The following is a 22,636-nucleotide window of genomic DNA, read 5'->3' on the forward strand; positions in this document are numbered from 1 at the left end:
TCCCACTTCTCCTTCCTGCGTCGTCTTTAAGGCAAACCCAGCTCCTTTTCATATTCCACAGTGTAAAGGGCCCTGTCAAGCCCGGCCTGTTTTTCTTTCACGTTGCCTCCTGCATGCAAGCATTGGCAGTTGCTCTTGTCATTCTTTTCTGTTTACTGCCGAGATTTGTGCAATAGCTTGTGAAATGTTCACGTGCTGGCTGAGCCGCAGCCCATGAGTTGTTAGCAAAGCCAACTGACTTCACGAAAGCCAAGCTTTTGTGTTTGGTGGGGGGGAGAGCCATGCTGATCCGGGAAAATGCCATGAAACTTTTGGGGGGGAGCGTGTGCCGTCGCTAGCCCCATCTCCCAGGCACGAGCACCCAGCTGCCGGCCCTGTGTGTCGCAGAGGTGCGTGGTGGGCAGGGATTTAATTGGGCAGAGTCCCAGCTGAGGAGCATTAGCAATAAATGGCCTGTGTAAGAGCGTGTCAACAACACAGGAGTAATTTTCAAATAATCCCCTTGTGTTTCTTAGAACAAGTTGGGGCAAGACTATTTTTAACTGGAATGAGCCCAGCCTTGTCTCAGCTCCTTTCCCTGCTTTTTTTTGGCTTGTTTGCCATGCGAGTGCTGCATCAAGGTTAATTCCACTGTCCTGGCCAGGTTATTCCTGTTGATTGCTTTGACTCCTACAAAACACCACCTGCGTTTTCAGCACTTGCTGGCCAGTTTTCCTTGACCGACTTGTCTCTCCCTCCCACCTGAGCAGGAGCTTGCCAGAAGGGCACCATGAGCCCTTCACCAGCGCTTGGGCTCAGAAATGTCACCCAGAGAGGAGCGCTCAGTGAGTTCACGCGGCATTTGCTCTGCAGGGGAAAACCGATGGGTAAAGCTGTCCGGTGGCATTTACCCTCCTTAGATAAGGAACCCTGAGCAGGACTTTGCCCCCCCGTCCCCGAGTTCTCATGCAATGTGTTTCTCTGCCCCATGCCTGTCAACATTTCACAACCTGCTGGGCCCCGGTCTGTGCTACACCCAGTCTCGCCCCCAGCTCGGCAGAGCTCCCGGGGGAGCCCACGGGCAGCCAGCACTCCTGCAACGCAGCCCACGGAAGCGGAGGCACTGGGACGAGGGAAGGAGCATCCCTAACGGTGGGAATCAAGGTACTGGCGGTGCAGCCGCTGCCTGTTCCTGGGGGCCCTGCCTGGCTACCGCAGCCAGGGGTGCTCGGTTCAGGTTCTTCACCCCGGTCGAGTCTTTTCCTCTTTCCTCTCAACTTACGCTCATGCCAAACTAGCTGATCTCTTCTGCTCTCTAAGCTCACGCCTGCGGCTCAAGGACGCTGCTCTGGATCCTGCTTGCTGCTGCTGCCTCCGCAGCAAGCGATACGGCTTGCAACGCCACGGCTGCAACCCCCCTGCCCGCCGGCGGGAGGGCTCAGCAGCCCGGCAAAGCCGCTTCCACCCCCCGCCGCGGGGCCGCTCGGCCCTCGCACCGCGCTCTCCTCCCCCGGGGCCGACTGTTCACCTGCGGCCAGAAAACCGGTGCCCGGGGGAGGGGGTTTGGGGGCCGCTGCACCGCTCCTCCTGCGGCTGCTGCTGCTGCTGCACCGCCCCGGGCCGCGCGCGCCCCCCCAGCCCCGGGGCACGCGCCGCGCCCCGCCCCGCGCCGGCCGCTTCCATTCTGCGCCCACCCGGGGGGGGGTGGGGGGGGTGCGGTGGCTCCGCGGCCCCTCCCATTCCACCTCCGGGGGTGCGCGGCGCCGTCACGTGAGCGGAAGGCGGAAGCGGCGGAGGCGAGCGGAGGCCCCGGGTGGGCGGCGGGGCCCCGGGGCTGCGGGCCCTTCCCGCGGAGGGGGGGGGGAGGAGGAACCACGGTCGAGGTTTTCGCCTCAGCCCGGTTGGCGCTCGGGGGTCGCTGGGGTTCCCCGCAGGGGCCGCCTGCCCCCAGCCTGCCCGGGCGCCGTGGCGCTGGGAAAGGCTGCCTGCCCTGGCCTCCGCCCCTGCCAGGGGCTGCCCTGCGGCTGCCTGAGTGACACCCTTGTTATTGAACCGACGTTTGCTCTCCGTATTCCTTTACAAACTTCTCTAAATCACAAACTGCAGCAAATTATTTAAGGTTTCAGAAGGATACAGTAGAAGTAGGACTGAGTGATAGCAGATACTGGCCCTCAAGCTGGGGAGGTGGGATTGCAGCTGGTGGTTGAGAGTGTGTGCAGTGCTTGTGGGAAAGGTCCGTTTCCATCTGTAGGAGGAAGGCCCCGTGGTGAGCTGGGTTTTGCTGCTCTCTCCCCGCAGCACTGAGCAGCCATGGAGAGGATGCAGCAGGTCGTTGGGCGGGCGAGAGCTGCCTTCAACTCGGGCCGGTGCCGCTCACTGGAGTTCAGGATGCAGCAGCTGAAGGCCCTGCAGCGGATGGTGCAGGAGAAGGAGGAGGAGATCCTGGCAGCCATCAAGGCAGATCTGCACAAGGTCAGGGCTGGTGGGGGGTTTCTCCCTTCTGCTGTGCACAGACAGTGGTCAGCCCTCAGGAAAGCATCAACCCCGAGGGCTGCCTTTGCCATGCCCGATGGCTTCTGCTGATGTCCCCCGTGGTCCCAGGGGAGCTTGCTCTGCCTCCCCGGGCTGCCACGGGAGGTGGGTGCCTTTGCCGTCCCCTCCCCAAGCTGCCTGTCGTTGCAGAGCGCGTCCAACGCGTACAGCCATGAGATCCTGGGCGTGCTGGGGGAGCTGGCGCTGGCCATGGACAAGCTGCCGTCCTGGGCAGCCCCTCAGCCTGTGAAGAAGAACCTGCTGACGATGCGGGACGAGGCCTACATCTGCCCCGAGCCGCTGGGGGTGGTGCTGATCATCGGGGCCTGGAACTACCCCTTCGTCCTGGTCATGCAGCCTTTGATCGGGGCCATCGCAGCAGGTGGGGACCCGCCAGAGCCCCCGTCCTTCGTGGGGCCGTGGGTGGGAGGCGGGAGAGGAGCGCGAGGGCTGAGGGGCCGCGCTGGGTTTGTCTTGTAGGCAACGCTGTGGTGGTGAAGCCGTCAGAGATGAGCGAGAACACGGCTCGGCTGGTGGCTGCTATCCTTCCCCAGTACCTCGACCGGGTGAGTGTGGCCCCGTGCCCGACGGGATTGTCTTGAGGAAATCTCTGTTGTGCTTTTGAAGGGCTCCTGCAGATTAGACTCAAATGAGTTGCCCACTCCCTCCAAAGGAGCATAAGCAGGGACAGCTGAATTACTCGTGGAGTAGAGAGGCCTGTTGACATATTCTTCCCATGTTTGCGTAACCTAATGTACCTACATAAAGTTGCTGCAACGTGAAAGGCTTTTTAACATTCACGACCGCGTAAAGAGGTGTGTGTCTACTTCTCACTGCAATAATTGTCGTCTTGGACACTGTGCTGGGGTTGCCTCTAGGTAAGCACAAGCTTGCGCTGGATGCTGGCCAGGCCTGGCTCTTCCTGAAGTGTTTTTACACAAATGCACGCAGCCGGAAGAGCAAGCAAGAGGAGCTAGATGCCTTGGCCCAGTGCCAGAGATACGATGTCATAGGCATAAGCGAAACCTGGTGGGATGAGTCCTGTGACTGGTGTGTCATGAGGGATGGTTACAGGCTCTTCAGGAGGGATAGGCAGGGCAGGCGAGGCAGGGAGGTGGCATTATATGTAGTGGAGGGGCTGGAACGCATGGAGCTAGCAGTTGGCGATGGCACAGTTGAGAGCCTCTGGGTAAGGATTAAGGGACAGACAAATAAAGCGGATGTCGTCGTGGGAGTCTACTATAGGCCACCCAGCCCGGATGATGACACAGATGAGGAGTTATTAAGGAATTAAGGAATGCTTCCAAGTTATCTGCCCTTGTCCTTATGGGGGACTTCAACTTGCCAGATGTCAACTGGGAATACCACACAGCCGGTACAAGGAGGTCCAGAAGATTCTTAAAGCATCTGAATGATACCTTCTTGATACAAGTTCTAAGAGAACTGACCGGGAAAGGTGCCTTCCTCGACCTGCTGCTTACTAACAGAGAGGGTCTCGTGGGTGAAGTGCCGATTGGTGGCTCCTTTGGCCACAGCGACGACGAAGCAGTCAAGTTTAAAATCTATGGTTACAGGAGGAAAACCGCCAGCAGGACCTCAGCTCTGGATATGAAGAGAGCTGACTTGAGGCTGCTCAGGGAACTACTTAGTAAGGTTCCGTGGCGAAAAAGCTTTTGAAGGTGTTGGGGTCCATCAGTGCTGGTCACTTTTTAAGTACTGCCTCCTAAGAGCACAGGAGCAGGCAATTCCAAAATGTTGGAAGTCAAGCAGGCGAGGTAGAAGGCCGGCTTGGCTGAGTAGGGATCTTATGCTAGAACTAAGACAAAAAAAGAAAATGTATGACCAGTGGAAGCAAGGTCAGGCGACACGGGAGGACTGCAGAGATGCTGTTCGCCACTGTAGGGAGGAAATACACGTGGCCAAAGCTCAACTAGGGCTGAAGCTGGCCAGTACTGTGAAGGACAATAAAAAGGGCTTTTTTAAATATATAAATAGCAAAAGGCAGGTGAGAAATAATATTGGCCTATTACTTGACGAGCATGGTTACCTCACAAACAGGGACATAGACAAAGCAGAGATGTTTAATGGACATTAGGAAAAGGTTCTTCACCCAAAGGGTGGTAGAGCACTGGAACAAGCTCCCCCAGGAGGTAGTCACGGCACCAAGCCTGACAACGTTCAGGAAGCATTTGGGCAGTGCCCTCAGACATATGGTGTGATTTTTGGGGTTGTCCTACGCAGGGGCAGGAGTTGGACTCAATGATCCTTGTGGGTTCCTTCCAACTCAGGATGTTCTATGATTCCTGAGAATTGGGCGCCATTGGCTCAGTGGCAGTACATCCCGGGTTTTCATGTCCTGCTGAACCACACTCATAGCGGGAGGTGGTGTTTCTCCTTCGCGTGTCTGTCAGTTCTGACGTCCGTTGCGCTGTGTCACTGAGGCTGTTGCTCTGACAGCAGGGCGCCGCTGTGCATTTTCCTGCAGCGAGTTGGTGCTTTCTGTAGGCAAGGGGCAAGAGCTGAGGAAGGAGACAGCCCTCAGGAGAGCCTGGTGGTCGTGTGTGCCCTTGGTCTGAATGTGTGGGAGCAGGTCCACGGCCTGGCTCAGCCCTGGCCTCAACCTCCATTTCTTTTAGTTCATGTGGCACAATATGGCAAGTGAAACTTCATTTCAGGGAAGGAGCAGAGCTTGTCTCTGTTAGCACTACCCTTTGTCCAGATCCTAATAGAGCTCACAAGTGAGTCTGCCCCCTGCAGAGCTGCTCCCTTGGTATTGAATATCAAATAAAATACTGAATTTGCTTCAAATCGAGGTCACTGTGAGGCTCTTGTTTGCCCTGCAGGAGCTGTACCCTGTGGTCACTGGAGGAGTACCTGAGACGACAGAGCTGCTGAAACAGAGATTCGATCACATCCTCTACACAGGCAACTCCGCAGTGGGTAAAATCGTGATGGCAGCGGCCGCCAAGCACCTGACGCCCGTCACCCTGGAGCTGGGCGGGAAGAGCCCCTGCTACATCGACAAGGACTGTGACCTGGCCGTCGCCTGCAGGTCAGGCTGTTGCAAGCCCTGGGTGGGCCACTGATTGTCCCCAGACAGCGGGTGTTGCTCAGGCGCTATCAGGCAGGCCGTGGGTGCTGGAAGGGACTGACCGTGGAGAAACCATCTCCTTTTCTCCCGTAGGCGGATAACGTGGGGGAAGTACATGAACTGTGGACAAACCTGCATCGCCCCAGACTACATCCTCTGCGACCCGTCCATCCAAAGCGAGGTGGTGGAGAAGATCAAGGCGACTCTGCAGGTGAGTGTGGAGTTCCTCATGCTGTGGGAGTTGTCCCCGTTAGAGCCCAGGTCTGAGTTTTGTAGCTGCAGGCCTGGAGCTGTGGAGTTTGTGAAGGTTCTGCTGTGCCCTTTGGCAGGAGTTCTATGGGGAAGACGTGAAGTCGTCTCCGGATTATGAACGGATCATCAACAAGCGTCACTTCAAGAGGATCCTGGGCCTGCTGGAAGGGCAGAAGGTCGCTTACGGGGGAGAGGTTGATGAAGCCTCCTGCTTCATAGGTGCTTCTGGCAGCTGTTGGGGCGGTGGAGGGTGGGACCTTCTGCTGGTAGTGGGTGTGTTTTGGGGGCTGTGTGTGTCTGTGGCTTGCTTGGTGTGTGTTGAATGCAGGCAGTGCCCAGGACGAGGTCCTGTGACTGACCATCTTCTGTCCTGCTCATGCCGTCTCGTGCCCTCCTGTTTGCCTCAGCACCGACTATCCTGACGGACGTTTCTCCGGAGTCAAAGGTGATGGAGGAGGAAATCTTTGGCCCGGTCCTTCCCATTCTGACCGTGAAGAGCGTGGACGAAGCCATTGAATTCATCAACCGTCGGGAGAAGCCCCTTGCCCTATATGTCTTCTCCAACAACAAGAAGGTGGGTCTGGGCTGTGCTCCCCCGCAGAGGCGTCTCTGCGCAGTCGCATCCTGAACGTGGCCAGTCCCAGGCACGGCTCCCCGCAGGGCCCGTGTCGGCTCCTCTTTGCTTGTGAATGGCAGCGTTTGCCTCACGGGGGACCGTGAGTGTCCCCAGAGTTGGTGGAAGCTCCCAGTCTCCTGCTGAAGTGCTTTGCGTTTGCATGACTTTGTGAAATACAAGGATAAAAGGCTGAATTTCCTCTTGGTTGCCGTGTGGTCTTTCTTGATTAATTGGCTTACTTTTAATATATTGCAAGGGAGGCAAGGTCCCAGATTGCCAGCTTTCACATCCCTCCTCTGAACTTCCCCCCTTTCTTTGAGTTAACATTGAACGGAGAGGGCTTGTCTGAGTCGTCAGTCAGAGGAAATTAACACGATGGCCTGTTGGCTCATAGCTCCCCTCGCTGTCCCGCTCGGTTACATGGTCTGGCCTCTTCTGGGCCTTTGTAACGTTCTGTTTGGTGTTTTTCTTTTGTCAGCTCATCAAAAGAGTCATCTCGGAAACCTCCAGTGGGGGTGTTACTGGAAACGATGTCATCATGCATTTCTTCCTCTCAACCTTACCCTTTGGTGGTGTCGGTAAGTAGCTGGAGCTCCTTAAGCGTTGTGGCTTGATGCGCGGTGTAACCCAGGGAACAGGAGCAGTTGGGTTGTGTCCAAGTACCCCTTGGTACAGCAGATCTCAATAATAAATTCGGGGGGTACCTTAAGAAAGGGGCCAAAAGAGAGAAACCTTTGGTTGTGTTTTTGGGAAGATTGAAGCGTTTAGTGCAGACTGATGTGAAAGGTGCGTTATAAACATTAGCTGTGCTCGGGGTGATTAGCGGTAATTGCAGGAGGAAGGGTAGGACTTCAGCTTGGGGAAAATTGGAAGAGGTTATGGAGGAGCCTACGGGAGCTTTGCAGAAGAGGGTTTGGGTGTTACAGTGCTCACAAGCTGACTGTGAACCAGCAGCGTTCTGCTGTGAACGGCACGTGGTGTCCTGGAATTGGAAAACGGAGGCGTACCCTGCAGGACTCCTCAGGAAAGCCTTCTCACACAGCGCTGGTCAGAGCTCAGGGCCTTGGCATGGTGCTTTGAGAGGGAGCTAAATCCAGGGAAGAGGTGGAGACGGCTCGGAGGCACAGGGAACAGCTCACACAGGGACACAACGAAGTACTGGCGAGCGTGTAGTGGAATCGGGGTGGGGAAGAAGAGGGCTGGAGTACAGCTGGATGTCTTAGAGACTGAGCAGTGCTGTAGAGAGGAAGGAACAGTTGTCCTCTCTGCAGGAATATAGAGGAGAAGTTGTGCTTTCAGGTGCAGCAAGGCAGATGCAGGGTTGGTACCGTGCAGTGCAGCTGGCAAGCAAGTGGAATTTTCCTGTGCTGCTTCTTGCCCTGCTGATGGCCTCAAGTGGCCAAAGGTTTGAGTGGCTGAGCCCGTGGTGTGACCTGCCTGGGTCGTGTCCCGCAGGTAACAGCGGGATGGGTGCCTACCACGGCAAGTACAGCTTTGAGACCTTCTCCCACCGCCGCGCCTGCTTGATCAAGGACCTGAAGATGGAGGGTACGAACAAACTCCGGTACCCACCTGGCAGCCAGGAGAAGGTGGATTGGGCCAAGTTCTTCCTCTTGAAGCGGTTTAACAAGGGCCGAGTGGGACTGGTCGTCTTGGCCCTGCTGGGGATTGTGGCAGCGGTGGTGATAAAGGTGAGCTTTGGCTCTTTGCCATCTACATGAGTGCATGTGCAATTCATCTGATCTTCTGCAAGTTCCCTCTTTGTAACTGCAGTCCTTTCTTAGAGCGCGGCCTGTTTTTTCTGTCTTGAGACTTATGATATCTGTCCCACCTGAAATTATCAAGATCTGCTTCTCACTCTTGCAAGTGCTATGTAGAATAGACACTTCCTCGGAGAAGTCTCCTAGGCTGCTGTGCTATTATTTGTTGCTCTGCCTTGGTGGGTGACACCTATGAGAAGCTCCCTCCAGAGGCAGAGGTTGGTACGTTTTGGACAGGTCTTTTCAAAGGGATTTTGCTTTGTTCAGCAGCATTGTGAGCTGCTCCACAGCTTAGCCCAGCGGGCTGCAGTTTTGTGCTGCAGGGCCCTGGGGAAGGGAGGCTGTGCCCAAAGCCTAGGGCTACCACGAGCTCTTTTTCCTTGCCCAGGTGTGGCCCCCATCTGACCTTAGCTCAATTACTTCCCTTTCCTCCCCTGTTGCTGGCTGGGTAGTGCGGAAGGGTGGGATGTCCTTCCCTGTCTGCGGGAGGCAGAAGCCTGCTGGTGCTGGCCGAAGGATTCGAGATGCCTCCTGAGGTGGGAGGATAAGATCTGAAACTCCAAGTGTGATCACTGGTGGTTCTCCGTGGCTGGCGGACCAGGCACTCTGTGAGCTTGCGCTGGCTGCTCCTTGCAAAGCTCAGCTGTGCATCCTGGGGGTTCAGGAGGCTTAAGGGGGCAGCCACTGAGGGGACAGGAGACAGCAGGGTGGATCAGGACTCTGCCCTTCAGTCTGTTCTGTGTTGTTCCCCCTGCAAGGAGACGTGCAGGAGCCCAGCAAACAGGGGGAAATACCCTGCCTGCATATCGGAGTCCAGGAGGAGGGGTAAGAGCCAACAACTGGCTCAGGCCTTGAAGCACCAGCCAGGGAGGCAGGCCCTGTCTAGGTGAATGCCCTCTCAGCGAAGAGGGGGAAACTCACAGCATCTTGAAATCATTTGGGTTTTCTCAGAATCACCAGTCTGTGCTGAAGAGAAAAGCTCTCTTGATTGTGCTGGCTGTTCAGAGGCTGGGCTGGCTCAGTGTGTGGTGAGGAGGAGCAGGTTTCAGAGCAGTGCTGTGGCTGTCACCGTGAGGTAGGAGCCTTTATTTTCTCCTGTGTTAGACCTGATTAGAGATCAGGCAAAGCCTCATTAGAGTAGTGAATGTGGGGCTTGCAGAAGGATCCCCCTGAAGCCAGAGAGCAATGCTTTCCCGGGCAGTGCTCGGAGCTCGTACAGCGTCCAAGAGAACCAGCAGTCAGTGCATGCCGAGGGGGCAGGAGGCAGGCGAGCTGGACCCTGGGGACGTCACCCTGAGTGAAGGGCCTTTGCTTCAGGCTGTTCCGGCAAGGGAGTTGGTTTTGTTTCAGCAAATCCTTCACAGGACTTTGGTGTTGTGTTTTGCTTTCACAGATGGTTTACTACTGAAGAGAGGAGAAGGCGCCATGTGCAAGTCATACTCTGAGTGCTCGCTTTGTGATTGTGTCCTCAAGCTGGGAAGTCATTTTTTTCTTTTGTACTGGGTTATTTCAGTGAGCTGTCAGGCACACAGAGTAGCCTTAGAGAAGCACTAACGAAGAGAAGGCTCGGACTCCTGTTTGCTAAAAAGCCATGCTGAAACAGAGGGACCAGTGGGTACAAGCTCTCAAAAGGAGGACTGCAGAGCAAGAAATACCAGTCCCCACCTCCACCCCATGCCACGCAGAGCGCCGCTTCCAGGGACGCGCACACTGTGTCTTGCACCAGACCACTTACCTTCCTTCAGTGACAAAGAGGAGCTTAAGTTTCAGCTGTGATTGGGTTGACAGTGTTTTCCCTGCAGCTTTCGGGATGGTCTGTCTTCTGTTGTGCTCCGAACAAGCAGCCTCTTGGTGACGAGCCTGAGACAGGCCGTGCTGGCTGATGTGTTTCACCAGCAGTGATGGTTATGAATAAATCTAGTGAGGTTGGCACTTTAATTGAGGGGAAATATTAATGGATCCCTATGAGCCAGAATTGTCCACAGCTGGTCAGGGGATGCAGGCTGACACCCTGTTTGGGGCTCTGGGTTTCACTGTGTGCCTGCAACAATTATTTGACAGTTAGAAAATTACCAAGATGATACCTGCACTGCCTGCGATTTGCTGATAAGAGTATCTTACGCTCATACAAAAGAACTTCCAAGCCTGTTTAGAGAAGTGGGAATCACAAAGTACCCTGTTGTGGGTTACCCCGGGGGGCACCCAAGCCCTATGCAGACGCTCGCTCGCTCACTCCTTGCAGTGGGATAAGGAAGAAAATCAGAAGGGTAAAAGTGAGAAAACCTGTAGGTTGAGATAAGGTTTAATAGGTAAAGTGAAAGCTGGGCGTGCAAGCAAGCAAATGAAGGAATTTGTTCACTACTTCCCCTCAGCAGGCAGATGTTCAGACATTGCCAGGAAAGCAGGGCTTCCTCACATGTAATGGTGACTTGGGAAGACAGACGCCATAACTCCCAGTGTCCCTCCCCTTCCTCTTCTTCCCCGCCCAGCTTTTCTCACTGAGCACAATGTTGTATGGTCTGGAATATCCCTTTGGTCAGTTGGGGTCAGCTCTCCCGGCCGTGTCCCTTCCCCACTTCTTGCTGACCTCCCCTACGTGCTGGCAGGGCAGTGTGAGAAACAGAGCCCTTGACGCTGTGCAAGCACCGTTCAGCAACAGCTAAACCACGGGTTTGTTACCAACACTGTTTTGGTCACAAATCCAAAATACAGCACCATCCTACTATGAAGAAATTTGGTGACTGTGATGAAAATTAACTCCATCCCAGCCAAAACCAGTACAAACACGTTCCTGGTCCAATTCCTCCAAGGGTAAACAATTACTGAAAGAGCGTGTACTCCTTGGTGTTTGAGCTTCTGGGTCTGCTATATTCTTGCACTGGGAGATAACATGGGGCTTGTTCTAGCTTGGGGAGAGGATGCTGGAGAAATGTAAGATGAAAGGACCTTAGAAATACTAATGTTTAAATAAGGAAAATTTAAACATTATTATTAAATGCAATTAATATAGGGCAGAAAATTATATTTACTGTGCAATAGGTGGGATTTCTTCATGTCTTGTGAAAATCCACGTGCTAAGCCTTTTTAATGATCTATTTTGCAAGTACTAAATAAACACTGAGAATTTAAATAATAAAGCCAGCGTGGTAAGTCCCTGCAGTCTCCTGGGGAACCCTGCCTGTCCTCTGCCGCTCCCGGCCCTGGCCACGGCTTGGCTGAATGTCACGCATGTGTGACGAGGTGCCTCTGCCCCGGCGCAGGAGCGCAGGTCCCCAGCGTGATGACCTCCCCACTCGTGGGGAAGGATCCCCCAGAGCTCTGGCAGGGGAGCGCGGGCAGGCTGCTGAAGAGGTGCCCAGAGGTAGGTAGGGTGTGGGGCAAGGCGGTGCTGGGAGCTGCGGAGGAGCTGGACTGTTTCTCCTCCTGTCCTGTGTGCAAATCCATCCCGATTGCCTCCCACCTGCAGGCGTTGTCCGTTGTGGGTAGGTTCAGATGTGGACAATAGTGCGGGCTGCGTTTGTTGGCTTCCGACGGCTGCTGCGTAATGTGAAAGCGCTCCCCTGGCCTTGTGCACCGAACGTGGGCAACGCTACGTGGTCTCTCGCAATCCCGCATGGGTGGCTGAGTCACTGTCACGGCTGAACGCAGTGATCCCGGGCTTGCGTATTCAAAGCGTGAGGATATATCTGGGTACAGGGCATTTTGTCTCTAGCGAGAGCCCTGTGCCCGAGCCATGCCCAGAGATACTGGGCTGCCATGAGAGGTGCCCTCCGTTTGTGGACCCTGCGCAGGTAGGATGGGAAATGGGAGGGTGGGAGCCCTGAGCAGTCACCTCGGGAGCAGGAGGCCACCCAAGGAAGAGAACATCTCCCAGCCTTATTGTAGGTGGGACATCTCTTGGTGGTGGCCCCATGTTGAGTGTCCCCAGGCCTGAGCAGCCCTTGATGTCCCCGTAGTGAGCTGGGTTTTGCTGCTCTCTCCCCGCAGCACTGAGCAGCCATGGAGAGGATGCAGCAGGTCGTTGGGCGGGCGAGAGCTGCCTTCAACGCGGGCCGGTGCCGCTCACTGGAGTTCAGGATGCAGCAGCTGAAGGCCCTGCAGCGGATGGTGCAGGAGAAGGAGGAGGAGATCCTGGCAGCCATCAAGGCAGATCTGCACAAGGTCAGGGTTGGTGGGGGGTTTCTCCCTTCTGCCATACACGGGCAGTGGTCAGCCCTCAGGAAAGCAGCAACCCCGAGGGCTGCCTTTGCCATGCCCGATGGCTTCTGCTGATGTCCCCCATGGTCCCAGGGGAGCTTGCTCTGCCTCCCCGGGCTGCCACGGGAGGTGGGTGCCTTTGCCGTCCCCTCCCCAAGCTGCCTGTCGTTGCAGAGCGCGTCCAACGCGTACAGCCATGAGATCCTGGGCGTGCTGGGGGAGCTGGCGCTGGCCATGGACAAGCTGCCGTCCTGGGCAGCCCCTCAGCCTGTGAAGAAGAACCTGCTGACGATGCGGGACGAGGCCTACATCTGCCCCGAGCCGCTGGGGGTGGTGCTGATCATCGGGGCCTGGAACTACCCCTTCGTCCTGGTCATGCAGCCTTTGATCGGGGCCATCGCAGCAGGTGGGGACCCGCCAGAGCCCCCGTCCTTCGTGGGGCCGTGGGTGGGAGGCGGGAGAGGAGCGCGAGGGCTGAGGGGCCGCGCTGGGTTTGTCTTGTAGGCAACGCTGTGGTGGTGAAGCCGTCAGAGATGAGCGAGAACACGGCTCGGCTGGTGGCTGCTATCCTTCCCCAGTACCTCGACCGGGTGAGTGTGGCCCCGTGCCCGACGGGATTGTCTTGAGGAAATCTCTGTTGTGCTTTTGAAGGGCTCCTGCAGATTAGACTCAAATGAGTTGCCCACTCCCTCCAAAGGAGCGTAAGCAGGAGCTACAGGGAGAGCTGAATTACTCGTGGAGTAGAGAGGCCTGTTGACATATTCTTCCCATGTTTGCGTAACCTAATGTACCTACATAAAGTTGCTGCAACGTGAAAGGCTTTTTAACATTCATGACCGCGTAAAGAGGTGTGTGTCTACTTCTCACTGCAATAATTGTCGTCTTGGACACTGTGCTGGGGTTGCCTCTAGGTAAGCACAAGCTTGCGCTGGATGCTGGCCAGGCCTGGCTCTTCCAGAGAATTGGGCGCCATTGGCTCAGTGGCAGTACGTCCCGGGTTTTCATGTCCTGCTGAACCACACTCCTAGCGGGAGGTGGTGTTTCTCCTCCGCGTGTCTGTCAGTCCGTTGCGCATTTCTTCCTCTCAACCTTACCCTTTGGTGGTGTCCGTAAGTGGCTGGAGCTCCTTAAGCGTTGTGACTTGATGCGCGGTGTAACCCAGGGAACAGGAGCAGTTGGGTTGTGTCCAAGTACCCCTTGGTACAGCAGATCTCACTAATAAATTCTGGGGGTATGCCATGGTGCTTGGCATGGTGCTTTGAGAGGGAGCTAAATCCAGGGAAGAGGTGGAGACGGCTCGGAGGCACAGGGAACAGCTCACACAGGGACACAACGAAGTACTGGCGAGCGTGTAGTGAAATCGGGGTGGGGAAGAAGAGGGCTGGAGTACAGCTGGACGTCTTAGAGACTGAGCAGTGCTGTAGAGAGGAAGGAACAGTTGTCCTCTCTGCAGGAATATAGAGGAGAGGTTGTGCTTTAAGGTGCAGCAAGGCAGATGCAGGGTCGTTACTGTGCAGTGCAGCTGGCAAGCAAGTGGAATTTTCCTGTGCTGCTTCTTGCCCTGCTGATGGCCTCAAGTGGCCAAAGGTTTGAGTGGCTGAGCCCGTGGTGTGACCTGCCTGGGTCGTGTCCCGCAGGTAACAGTGGGATGGGTGCCTACCACGGCAAGTACAGCTTTGAGACCTTCTCCCACCGCCGCGCCTGCTTGATCAAGGACCTGAAGATGGAGGGTACGAACAAACTCCGGTACCCACCTGGCAGCCAGGAGAAGGTGGATTGGGCCAAGTTCTTCCTCTTGAAGCGGTTTAACAAGGGCTGGGGCCGAGTGGGACTGGTCGTCTTGGCCCTGCTGGGGATTGTGGCAGTGGTAGTGGCAGTGGTGAGTTTTGGCGCTCTGTTGTCTGCGTGAGTGCGTGTCCCCAGCTCTGTCCCCTGAGCCCCTACCTGGTCTCAGCCTGCATCGCGCCATTGCCTCGGGCTCTGCTCCCTCCCTGTGGGACTCAGCCTTGTTTCTGTGCCTCTCCAGTTGGTGTTCCCTGGACAAGAGCGCTGATCAGCAGTCAGCAGCACGCTGGACCTGTAACCCACCACTCACTTCCTGCAGTCCTAGCGCTGAACGGTTTTTTGCTGCAATTTCTTTTCTTCTAAGACAGCCAGTGCACTGAAGAGGTAGAAGCAAATGAAACACGCCTAAAGCAGAGGAACTCCGAGCTGGAAGCTCCAGCTCCTTCTGAAACACAGGAATTGATTCAGACCTTCACTGTTGGTCCTGCCTCAGCAGTGAGTGGCAGCAGATGGAAGGAGGCAGCATCTGCCCTGCTTTGCAAACAGGAGCCCATCTGTAAGCTCTTGGGTACAGGGGAATTGTTTGTCACAAGGGTATTAAAACAAAGCTAGTTGTTACTGAGCCTGTTATCTATGTAACATCTCGCGCGATCCCCATAGAAAGCTGTCTCATACCACCAATAAGCCTAACAAAATGTGGGTTTAACTGATGGGGACAGTCCAGGCTGGTTGTCCCCAGCAGCCTGCCCAGAGCAGAGGGAAAGAGCCTCTAAGAACCTCCAGCACCCCATCCTGGAGAGGACTCACAACTGAACGGGTGATGTCTTGTTGCAGGGGAAACTATCTTTAGCCATTCCAGGTGTGCAAAGGCTACCTGAGGTGACAGCAAAGGCTTTCTGAGCTGTGGCCACACTCTGCCCCAAGGACTCGAAGAGCACCAGGGACCATCGCACTGCTGGTGCGCTGCATTTGGGGCTGCTGGGGGCAATAAGAGGGGCATTGCTGCGACCGGAGTCCCAGGTCGGGGGAAGTCCTTGGCCGGAGTGGCTGAGCAGCCAGCCATCCCACTTGTAATTGAATTTCAATTTTTTATTGGTTTACTGGTAGTCTTTTACCTCCAGACTTGTAACTGAAAGCTGACCTTGAGCCTTGCTGAATAAAACCTTTGTTTTACTGTGAAGGCTGCCTGAGGCAGGCAAGACCTACGTGCCCTGGGCTCCTGCACAGGCTGCGGCCCCCAGCAGCAGTCCCTCTGCTCTGGCCCGAGCCCTGCCCTCAGCCGCCACCCAAAGGAGCCAGCCCATGTCCAGCTGGGTTTATTCTTTATTTGGCATTTGTCACAGAGCAGCAGTGTGAGCCAGGCTGTGTTCGGCTCCAGTCGGCGGGTGATAGCCAGCAGCGCGGGCTGGAGGGGGTTACCCGCATGCTTGGTGCGTGTAGGGCAGCCCAGAGCAGCATTTTGGGTGTTGGAGCAGCCGCAGGGCCCGTTCCCAAGCGATGTCTGAGCAGATGCTGCCAAATGCTGACGGGGGCCCTTTGGCTCCCGTGGGACAGGCATGTGCTGGATTCTCTCACTGGCCGGTCCGTCCATCAGGAGGGGTTTCCACCCCCAAAGCAAAGTCCCCAGAGCCCCTGGTGCGAGTCAGTGTTTGCTGGTCATCAGCTTTATGACAATGCCGAGCGCAAGTACTGCGATGGCTGCGGCCACCGCCAGCCCGCGCCGGATGATCAGCTCCTTGGTGGCCATGGCGGTGGCTGGAGGGGACGTGGCAGGCGTGGCTTCCTGGGGCTCCAGCTGGTACGTCGGTCCCTCCATCCTGGTGATGCCCGTGAGCACGATGCAGTTCTGCACATCCACCCCCGCTGCAAGGAGAACAGGGCAGCGTCGCTGAGAGCTTTTTGAGGGGATTGAGGGGTTTCTTGGGAGGGTTTTGTCTGAGGTCTGAAAGCACGTTATGAGCAGCCGAGAGCATGGAGATCTCCAGCCCTCGACAGAGCTTCAGTGGGACCTGGTGTCTGCAAGGTGAGAACTGCCCAGGGTGCCCCATCCCTCCAGGTCCTCCCCCACCAGCCTCCATCACCCTCCCAAGCCTACCCTTGTACTTACTGTTTTCCCAGTAACTGAGGGCGTCACCAGCGCTACGCTGCAGCCCCATTTCGTGGGCTTGTTCCTGGCTTATGTGAATCCTTGGGTACCCTTCCTGGCCCCAAACCCACTGCTGCATGCAGTGCCCAGCTCCCCCATCCCACCGTGCCCAGCCCCTGGCCATACCTACGCACCCCCGTACCGCCATGGCAGGGGGGTAACGGTGGGGTGCTGGGGCTGGCCCCACACCAGAGGGAAGCGCCTTGCAGGAGGGTTCGGGGCCCTGGTTTGGCTCCTCCGGCAGTGGCTGGGTCACTCCTGCACGGCGCTGAGCCTGGGGGAGGGAACGCGCTGGGTTTAGCCAGCGGCACACGGCGCGGGAAATCCCCACCGTCGCCTCTCGCAGGGTTTGTCTGGCTGGAAATGGCACTGTGTAGCTGAAAGATGCCCGAAATGAGAGATGGTGGCTGGTGGAACCCCCGGAGCTGTTGGGGCACAAGGTGATGCTCAGGGCTGCAGGGTTAAGGTAGCCTCAGTCACCCCATCTGCTTTGTCCCCAACCAAGGGTGGCACAAGGTGCAGAGGGACACCTGGAGGCCGTTGAGTGCACGTGTGGGAGGGAGCTGAATACAAGGACGTGGCCATGGTCACAGGAGCACTGGGTTTTGCTGGGGACACTGGAGGACAGCACTGGGCAGCGCTGGCCCGTGGGATGAAGCCCGTGGTGCTGTCTCATCCCGCTGTGATCCCAGGGAAGGCACTGAGGACCCTCTCGCTGGCAGGGCGCGATGCTGTGGGCGCGCGGGTTACCTCCTCGGCCGCCTTCCTCCAGTCCGTGCGGGAGATGTAGGCAATGAAGCAGGTGCAGAGGATGGAGACGCAGACAAGCATGCTGAGCCACAGGCCTGCAGAGGGCATGCCGGCGTCAGCCGGGTGCCGCAGATGGAGCAAACCGACCAAGACGGCATCTCGGGACAGCGAGTCAAGAAAGGGGATGTCACCAAGGTCAGCAGGGACATGGGGATGGGGTGGCCTTGGGCACCTCCTGCAGCAGTTGCTTTTTCCCAGTACAATTAAAAGCTCTCAGAAGTTGTAGGGGCCATCCCAGTCCACCCCAGTGTGCCCAGTCCCCAGCCAGGGAGGAGGGCAGAGCCAGGTGGGAGGGTCATGGTGAGCCATCGGTGGAGCTGGGGGGAGGCGCAGCTACCCACGGGGGATTTGGGGGCACGCAGAACTGCATGCCCGGGGGTCGGTACCTATGACGCCAATCCTGGCCACGAAGAGCAGCACGGCTCCCAGGGGCAGGCCCACACCATAGTAGCTCACGGCGTTGAGGATGGCACCGAATTTCTGCTTGCCTATGCCTCTGAGCACCCCGCTGCAGGCGCCCTGCCGGGGAGAGGGAGAGGGGCTGAGGCCAGGGCCGGCAGCGCCGCCTTGGCAAATATGGGGCTCTGCTGCTGCCTGGGGGCTGGTGAACCAGCCTGGCGATGAAACAGCTCCGTGCCTCCGCCGTTATTTCTGCATCCCTGCTCAGTCTTGTGGGTCAGCATCTCTTTGTGCACTTGGTGTTTTCTAAGGGGTGACCCCAGGAGCTCTGCAGGGTGCCATGCGTGTGCCGGTGCCCGCCTGCAGCCTGAGGAACCCCCGACCAACCAACCTGCGATGCCGCTGCTCAGCACCAAGGTCCCCTACCAAAAGTAGCAGCATCCCCAGGGACTTACACACATGGCTTCAAACAAGTGGAAGACAACGTAGACAGGCATGACCCAGGCCACCAAGTCAACGATCTCCCTGGGGACAGAGAAGAGCCAACGATCACTTTTGGGAATGAACCTCTGGATGCTGGGGCCGGGAGCCGGGGGCACTCACTTGTCACGGGTGAAGATGTATCCCAGTATGTCCTTCGTGGCAGCTAAAATGGCCCCCACGGCTACGCAAAATCCACCTGAATAACAGAGCAAAGCGCTGAGCCTGGCCTGGCTGTGACGGGGAGCTTGGGAGCCGCCGAAGGGAGAGAGCAGGGGACACGGTGTGCACCACAGGCAGAGAACTGCCAACGTTCCCTGCTCCTGCTGTGCCTGAAGGAGCCCCGACAAAGGCTTCTCGGCACGCAGGCGGCCTGACCTGTGCAGAGCAGGCTGGTGGAGGAGGATCTCTTGGCCGTCTCGACGTCGCCGGCGCCCAGCGCATTCCCCACCTGCACGCTGGCAGCCGTGCCGAGCCCCAGGGGGATCTGTAACCACAGGGCTGAGGCTCGCATGTGCGTCCAGGTAATGGGGCCATCGCAGCGACAGTAGAATAACCACCCAGCAGAGAGGGAGACAGAGTTCAGGATTTAATTTAAAACACCTCCATAGGAGGGATAGGCAGGAGGAGGGAGAGGCTTAAGTGCAGAGGGGGAAGACAGAGATCTGCTGGAGCTGATTTTTGCTGTGTGTCTGTACTCGACTGTCCCTAGGGAGCCCTGGTTGGAAATAACGACCCCCAGCCCTTACCATGAAAGCGACAACGGACACCTCGTAGATGATGGACTGGGCGGAGAGCTCTATGACGCTCAGCAGGCCTGGGCGAGAGGAGAGGGTCAGCGCTGGGTTCAGGTGCCCAGTGGAGAACCACTTTCAGCCCCCATGACTGCCATGGACACTGCTCTGGGTCACAAGTGCCCCTCTCCACTGACCTATCAAGAAGCTCCCAATTTCGTAGGTCCACCACTCGATGCACATCATGAGCATGCTGGGGACAGCCAGGGAGATGAAGCTGTCCCACTCCTGCAGGCACTCGCTGGACCAGCCTGCAGAGAGGAGAAACCTCACCTGATGGATGACCAGACTGGCCACGTGTTACATCCTTGAGAGCACCTGAGGCAGCTGGAGGTGCCATTCCTGTTTGCAGAGCTACCAGGGCAATGCTCCTCAGCTCCTTAGACCTCCAGCAGTAGAGCGTGCACGTACGAGCTCTGCTGATGCCATCCTGTGGGCCGCAGAGCAGTGCAACCCTCAGCTCATCCCTCCCAGAGCAGAGCGTCTAAGGACAACTTCGTACCTACGTCTGCGCTCACCTGGCTTCGGGCCTGAACCCTACAAAGCCTCAGCAGAAAGTTTCATTTCTCCAGAATTAATGTTTACTGCCCATTGCAGTGCTCTGCCAATGCTCGCGCGTGACGTGCTGCCACCGAAGCAGCACCGCGTTGCTGGGGCGTGCTGGGCTGAGGTTAATATTTCACCGTCAGGACTAACAGAATTTACTTGATAGAAGTGGTGGAAGATTCATGAACACTCATGTAAAGCGGGACCCGGGGGGAGCTGGGGAGATGCCCTTACCTCCCCAGGTCTTTACGTGGAGTTTCTTGCCTATAATGTACAGGAACAAGAAAATGGCTTGTGAATACTGAGCAACGGTGTTGGCCCAGGCAGAGCCCCTGCAAAGGAAATGAGAAAGGTCGTCAGCATCCTCCTCACGCCTCCCCGGCTTGGGGTGCCAGAGCGTAACATCCCGCCATGCCCCCGCGAGTGCCAGATGCTTGTCTGCGCTTGGTGGTGCCGACGTCCCGGAAAAGTCCCTTGCCGTTGCCAGGTGTTGTGTTTTCCCCTCCGTGGGACACGGGCGCTACTCACACAATGCCCAAGTGGAGCACGTAGAGGAAGATGTAGTTTACGATCACGTTGACGACGTTGCCAACAATCCCGCTCAGCACCAGCGGCCACATGATCATCTGCAAAGAGGAGGAGATGAGGGCTATGGCACCTTCACAAAAGCTTTGGAAGAGAAGTGTGAAGGTCCCTGACCAGCCGATGCTCAGCAGCTTTCCCAGCCAAAAAATAAACTTCTGATGATGTTGCTTGCTTGGAAAATGAATGCATTGGAGGTAAATCCCTGACGTGGGGAAGCATGAAGGGAGGTCCATCAGGCAGATGGATACAGCTGGCTGTAGGATGAGGTGATCTCCAGGGTCAGAGCTGCTCCAGGGCACACAGGCAGTGGTGGGGATAAACGCTGCATTGCCACTGGGAACAGCGAGCACAAAACCCCTGGGTGCGTGGTCGAGGGGAGCCCTGAGCCGGGGCTGACCCTCCATAGGTGCGAGGGCTGCAGGACCCACCTGGTTCTGCAGGTATCTTGTCTCCAGGTTATACAGAAAAACCGCCTGAAAAGGAAATTGGTGGATGAGATGAGGCCAGCGCTGAGCAGGGGTTGTGCTGCTGCAGCGGGAAATAGGAGCAGGATGGCCGGTCCCCATGCATGGGCCAGCATCCAGGGTGCTCGCAGGGACTCACCGGAAGAGCAGGGACAAACGCCATCACGTAGCGCTGAGTTAACCTGGGGGACACGAGAGGTACGGTCAGCGAGGGGCCATGGCCACTGTCCCCCCACCGTCGGTCCGTCCCCCCCCCCATGCCAGGGAGGGAGGAGGCAGTGGTGTCTGGGCCATAGGACCACCCGACCTGGAGACCTCGGGATCCTGGCGGATGAGGAGCAGGAGCTGCTCAATGTTGATGAGGATGGCGCAGCAGGGGAAGCAGCAGAGCAGGAGGATGAGGGTGGCACGCTGCAGGATCACCCCCACGCGCAGCAGGTTCTTGCTGCCGTAGGTCTGCAAGGCGAGAGAAGGGTGAGCTCTGCTGCACTGGCAGCACGCTGGTCCTGGGAGGACGGGGACCCCACAGAGCATGGAGCAGCCCTGACCACCCCACAGACCACCCGAGAAGGATTTGGTATTTTAAGGGGAGCACGGAGCTCCCTGTTATGGGCGACAAGCTTTCAGGTTGCAGGTGCAGCTGGGGTGCAATGCAGTGCCTGGGCAGCATCAGCTGATGTCGGAAACCCCCGTGTCTCCAGGACAAGCACCAGCATCTCTTACCCACCTGTGATATCAAGGTGTCACACGCCGAAGACAAACCATAACCTACAGAGATGGCAGTAACATTTATAACCTGGAAACAGGAGATTGGAGGGGAAAAAAAAAAAAGCATATGAGCATTTAAGACTTCTAGGTAGGGAGAGGGTCTAAAAGGAAAAATAAGAATCTGAAATCTCCTCTGTTCTTGTCCGCCTCCGTTCCCGTATCCCGTCCCAGCGTCAGCGGGTGGGAGCTGGTGCCAGGGCAGCCCCCGGGAATGCTTACAGCAATGGCCAGCGTGACGGAGGCCAGCTCAACCTTGCCCAGGTGGCCGCAGAATATGGAGCTGACGAGGTGTATCAGGAAGATCAGCAGCTGGATCAGGATCTAAATGTGGGAAAGAGGAGAGGCGAAGGTCAGAGACGGAGGTGAGCAGGGGCATCCGTGCTGGGGGGAGACCTCTGGGCCAGAGCACAGGATGGGAGGGGAAGGCAGCTGTATGCGTCCAGCTGAGTGCATATAACCAGTCAAGAAACTCAATCCCCCCGACACATCAGGTGAAGCTGATCTGAGGTTTTGAGCCCTTTGCCAGGTGTTTAGCAGCACTCCGAGTCCGTCTTCTCTGGGAGCTGTTGGAGGCCTCATGTCGGCTGGGCTCCACTGGCCAAGGAACCCGCTCCCCAGGGTGCCCACGGCACCGGGCTGCTGTTGCAGCTGCCCCAACATCCCAGCACTCTCCTCCCGGGTCCTCACCAGCGGCCCTGCCAGCACCAGCAGCTTCTTTGCATCCTCCCAGAAGTTGTCCGGGACCAGGCGCTGAAGCCAGCGGCGTTTCTTCCCGCAGCTGCCGGGTGTGCGAGTGTGCTGACCGGCGGCCATCACCTCATTGAAGCCATTCTCCTCGGGGAGGTTCGCCTGCTTCATGCTGCCGCTCTGCCAGGGGAATGAAACAACCCTCTTCCTCTGCGCTCTGTTAAAACCACCCTGCCAGGGTGAGCAATGTGTAACCACAGTGGGGTGAACTTCAGCCGGGGCCGGGCGAGCCGACCGCGTGCTCCCTGCTGCCGGCAGCGGGGTTGGCAATGGGAAGTGCGGGCAATGGGTCAGGGCAGGGCACAGAGCTGGGTCCTGTGCACCGCTGCGGGCAGCGCTGATGAGCCCGGATGTGCGGCGCAAGGTGCTTGCTGCCTGCCCCGAGCCAGCATGGGGACTGAGTCTTCCCAAATCGCTCCTGTGAGCCCTCCTACCTCTCTCCTGCTTTGCTGCAGCTCTGCCAGCTGGTGGGCTGGAGGGTCGTCCTTCTCTTCTAGCAGCGACGGAGGATTCATGGGTCTGTGTGCGGTCTCCCGTGAGCTGCTGCCGGCAGTGGCGGGGCCGCTGCCTGTCTCGGCCCCTCTCATCACAGCGCGGTGGTGGCCAAGCCAAGCCGGCCCCGTTGGCTCCAGCTGTCAGCCTCGCACAGCGCGGCAGCGTCAGGTTTCACCGGCACCACTCTGCC

At 57.2% G+C, this 22,636-nt stretch overlaps 3 protein-coding genes across 4 annotated transcripts; 2 read left to right on the forward strand and 1 right to left on the reverse strand.

The window, feature by feature from the left end:
* The first annotated feature begins 1,727 nt into the window (after positions 1–1,727).
* On the forward strand, positions 1,728–12,218 carry ALDH3A2 (aldehyde dehydrogenase 3 family member A2). Of its 2 annotated transcripts, XM_082328219.1 has the most exons (11): positions 1,728–1,792; positions 2,278–2,451; positions 2,662–2,893; positions 2,992–3,077; positions 5,355–5,563; positions 5,696–5,813; positions 5,932–6,073; positions 6,262–6,428; positions 6,949–7,048; positions 7,926–8,161; positions 9,624–12,218. In XM_082328219.1, the coding sequence occupies exons 2-11, from the start codon at positions 2,290–2,292 to the stop codon at positions 9,636–9,638; spliced, it is 1,467 nt and encodes a 488-aa protein (XP_082184345.1). In that variant the 5' UTR covers positions 1,728–1,792; positions 2,278–2,289; the 3' UTR covers positions 9,639–12,218. The 2 variants fall into 2 exon arrangements, with proteins under 2 accessions (XP_082184345.1, XP_082184344.1); XM_082328218.1 differs by lacking the exon at positions 1,728–1,792 and having other exon boundaries at positions 1,858–2,451.
* A 1,261-nt stretch (positions 12,219–13,479) lies between these two features.
* Positions 13,480–14,781, forward strand: LOC309598087 (aldehyde dehydrogenase family 3 member A2-like). The gene is made up of 3 exons (XM_082328220.1): positions 13,480–13,536; positions 14,065–14,306; positions 14,454–14,781. The coding sequence occupies exons 2-3, from the start codon at positions 14,076–14,078 to the stop codon at positions 14,478–14,480; spliced, it is 258 nt and encodes an 85-aa protein (XP_082184346.1). The 5' UTR covers positions 13,480–13,536; positions 14,065–14,075; the 3' UTR covers positions 14,481–14,781.
* A 1,073-nt stretch (positions 14,782–15,854) lies between these two features.
* LOC309598033 (multidrug and toxin extrusion protein 1-like) lies at positions 15,855–22,062 on the reverse strand (the record flags this gene model as incomplete). Its single annotated transcript, XM_082328120.1, has 17 exons — positions 15,855–16,075; positions 16,485–16,632; positions 17,109–17,203; positions 17,555–17,687; positions 18,023–18,092; positions 18,171–18,246; positions 18,426–18,534; positions 18,797–18,864; positions 18,979–19,092; positions 19,622–19,719; positions 19,916–20,013; positions 20,401–20,445; positions 20,576–20,618; positions 20,744–20,892; positions 21,164–21,232; positions 21,424–21,525; positions 21,892–22,062. 17 exons carry the CDS (start codon positions 22,060–22,062, stop codon positions 15,855–15,857), a joined length of 1,809 nt encoding a protein of 602 aa, XP_082184246.1.
* Between the last annotated feature and the right edge of the window lie 574 nt (positions 22,063–22,636).

This window comes from Platalea leucorodia (genome assembly GCF_965183815.1).
Source record: "Platalea leucorodia genome assembly, chromosome: 16".
NCBI classification, from domain to species: Eukaryota; Metazoa; Chordata; class Aves; order Pelecaniformes; family Threskiornithidae; genus Platalea; species Platalea leucorodia.

What these genes read in the sequence shown, in the direction of transcription:
- ALDH3A2 (XM_082328219.1), top strand. Translation starts at nt 2,290, where the DNA reads ATGGAGAGGATGCAGCAGGTCGTTGGGCGGGCGAGAGCTGCCTTCAAC. An exon ending in TCAAGGCAGATCTGCACAAG is followed by an intron (nt 2,452 to 2,661) that starts GTCAGGGCTGGT and finishes CTGTCGTTGCAG; the next exon opens with AGCGCGTCCAACGCGTACAG. An exon ending in TTCCCCAGTACCTCGACCGG is followed by an intron (nt 3,078 to 5,354) that starts GTGAGTGTGGCC and finishes TTTGCCCTGCAG; the next exon opens with GAGCTGTACCCTGTGGTCAC.
- LOC309598087 (XM_082328220.1), top strand. Translation starts at nt 14,076, where the DNA reads ATGGGTGCCTACCACGGCAAGTACAGCTTTGAGACCTTCTCCCACCGC. An exon ending in TGGCAGTGGTAGTGGCAGTG is followed by an intron (nt 14,307 to 14,453) that starts GTGAGTTTTGGC and finishes GTGCCTCTCCAG; the next exon opens with TTGGTGTTCCCTGGACAAGA.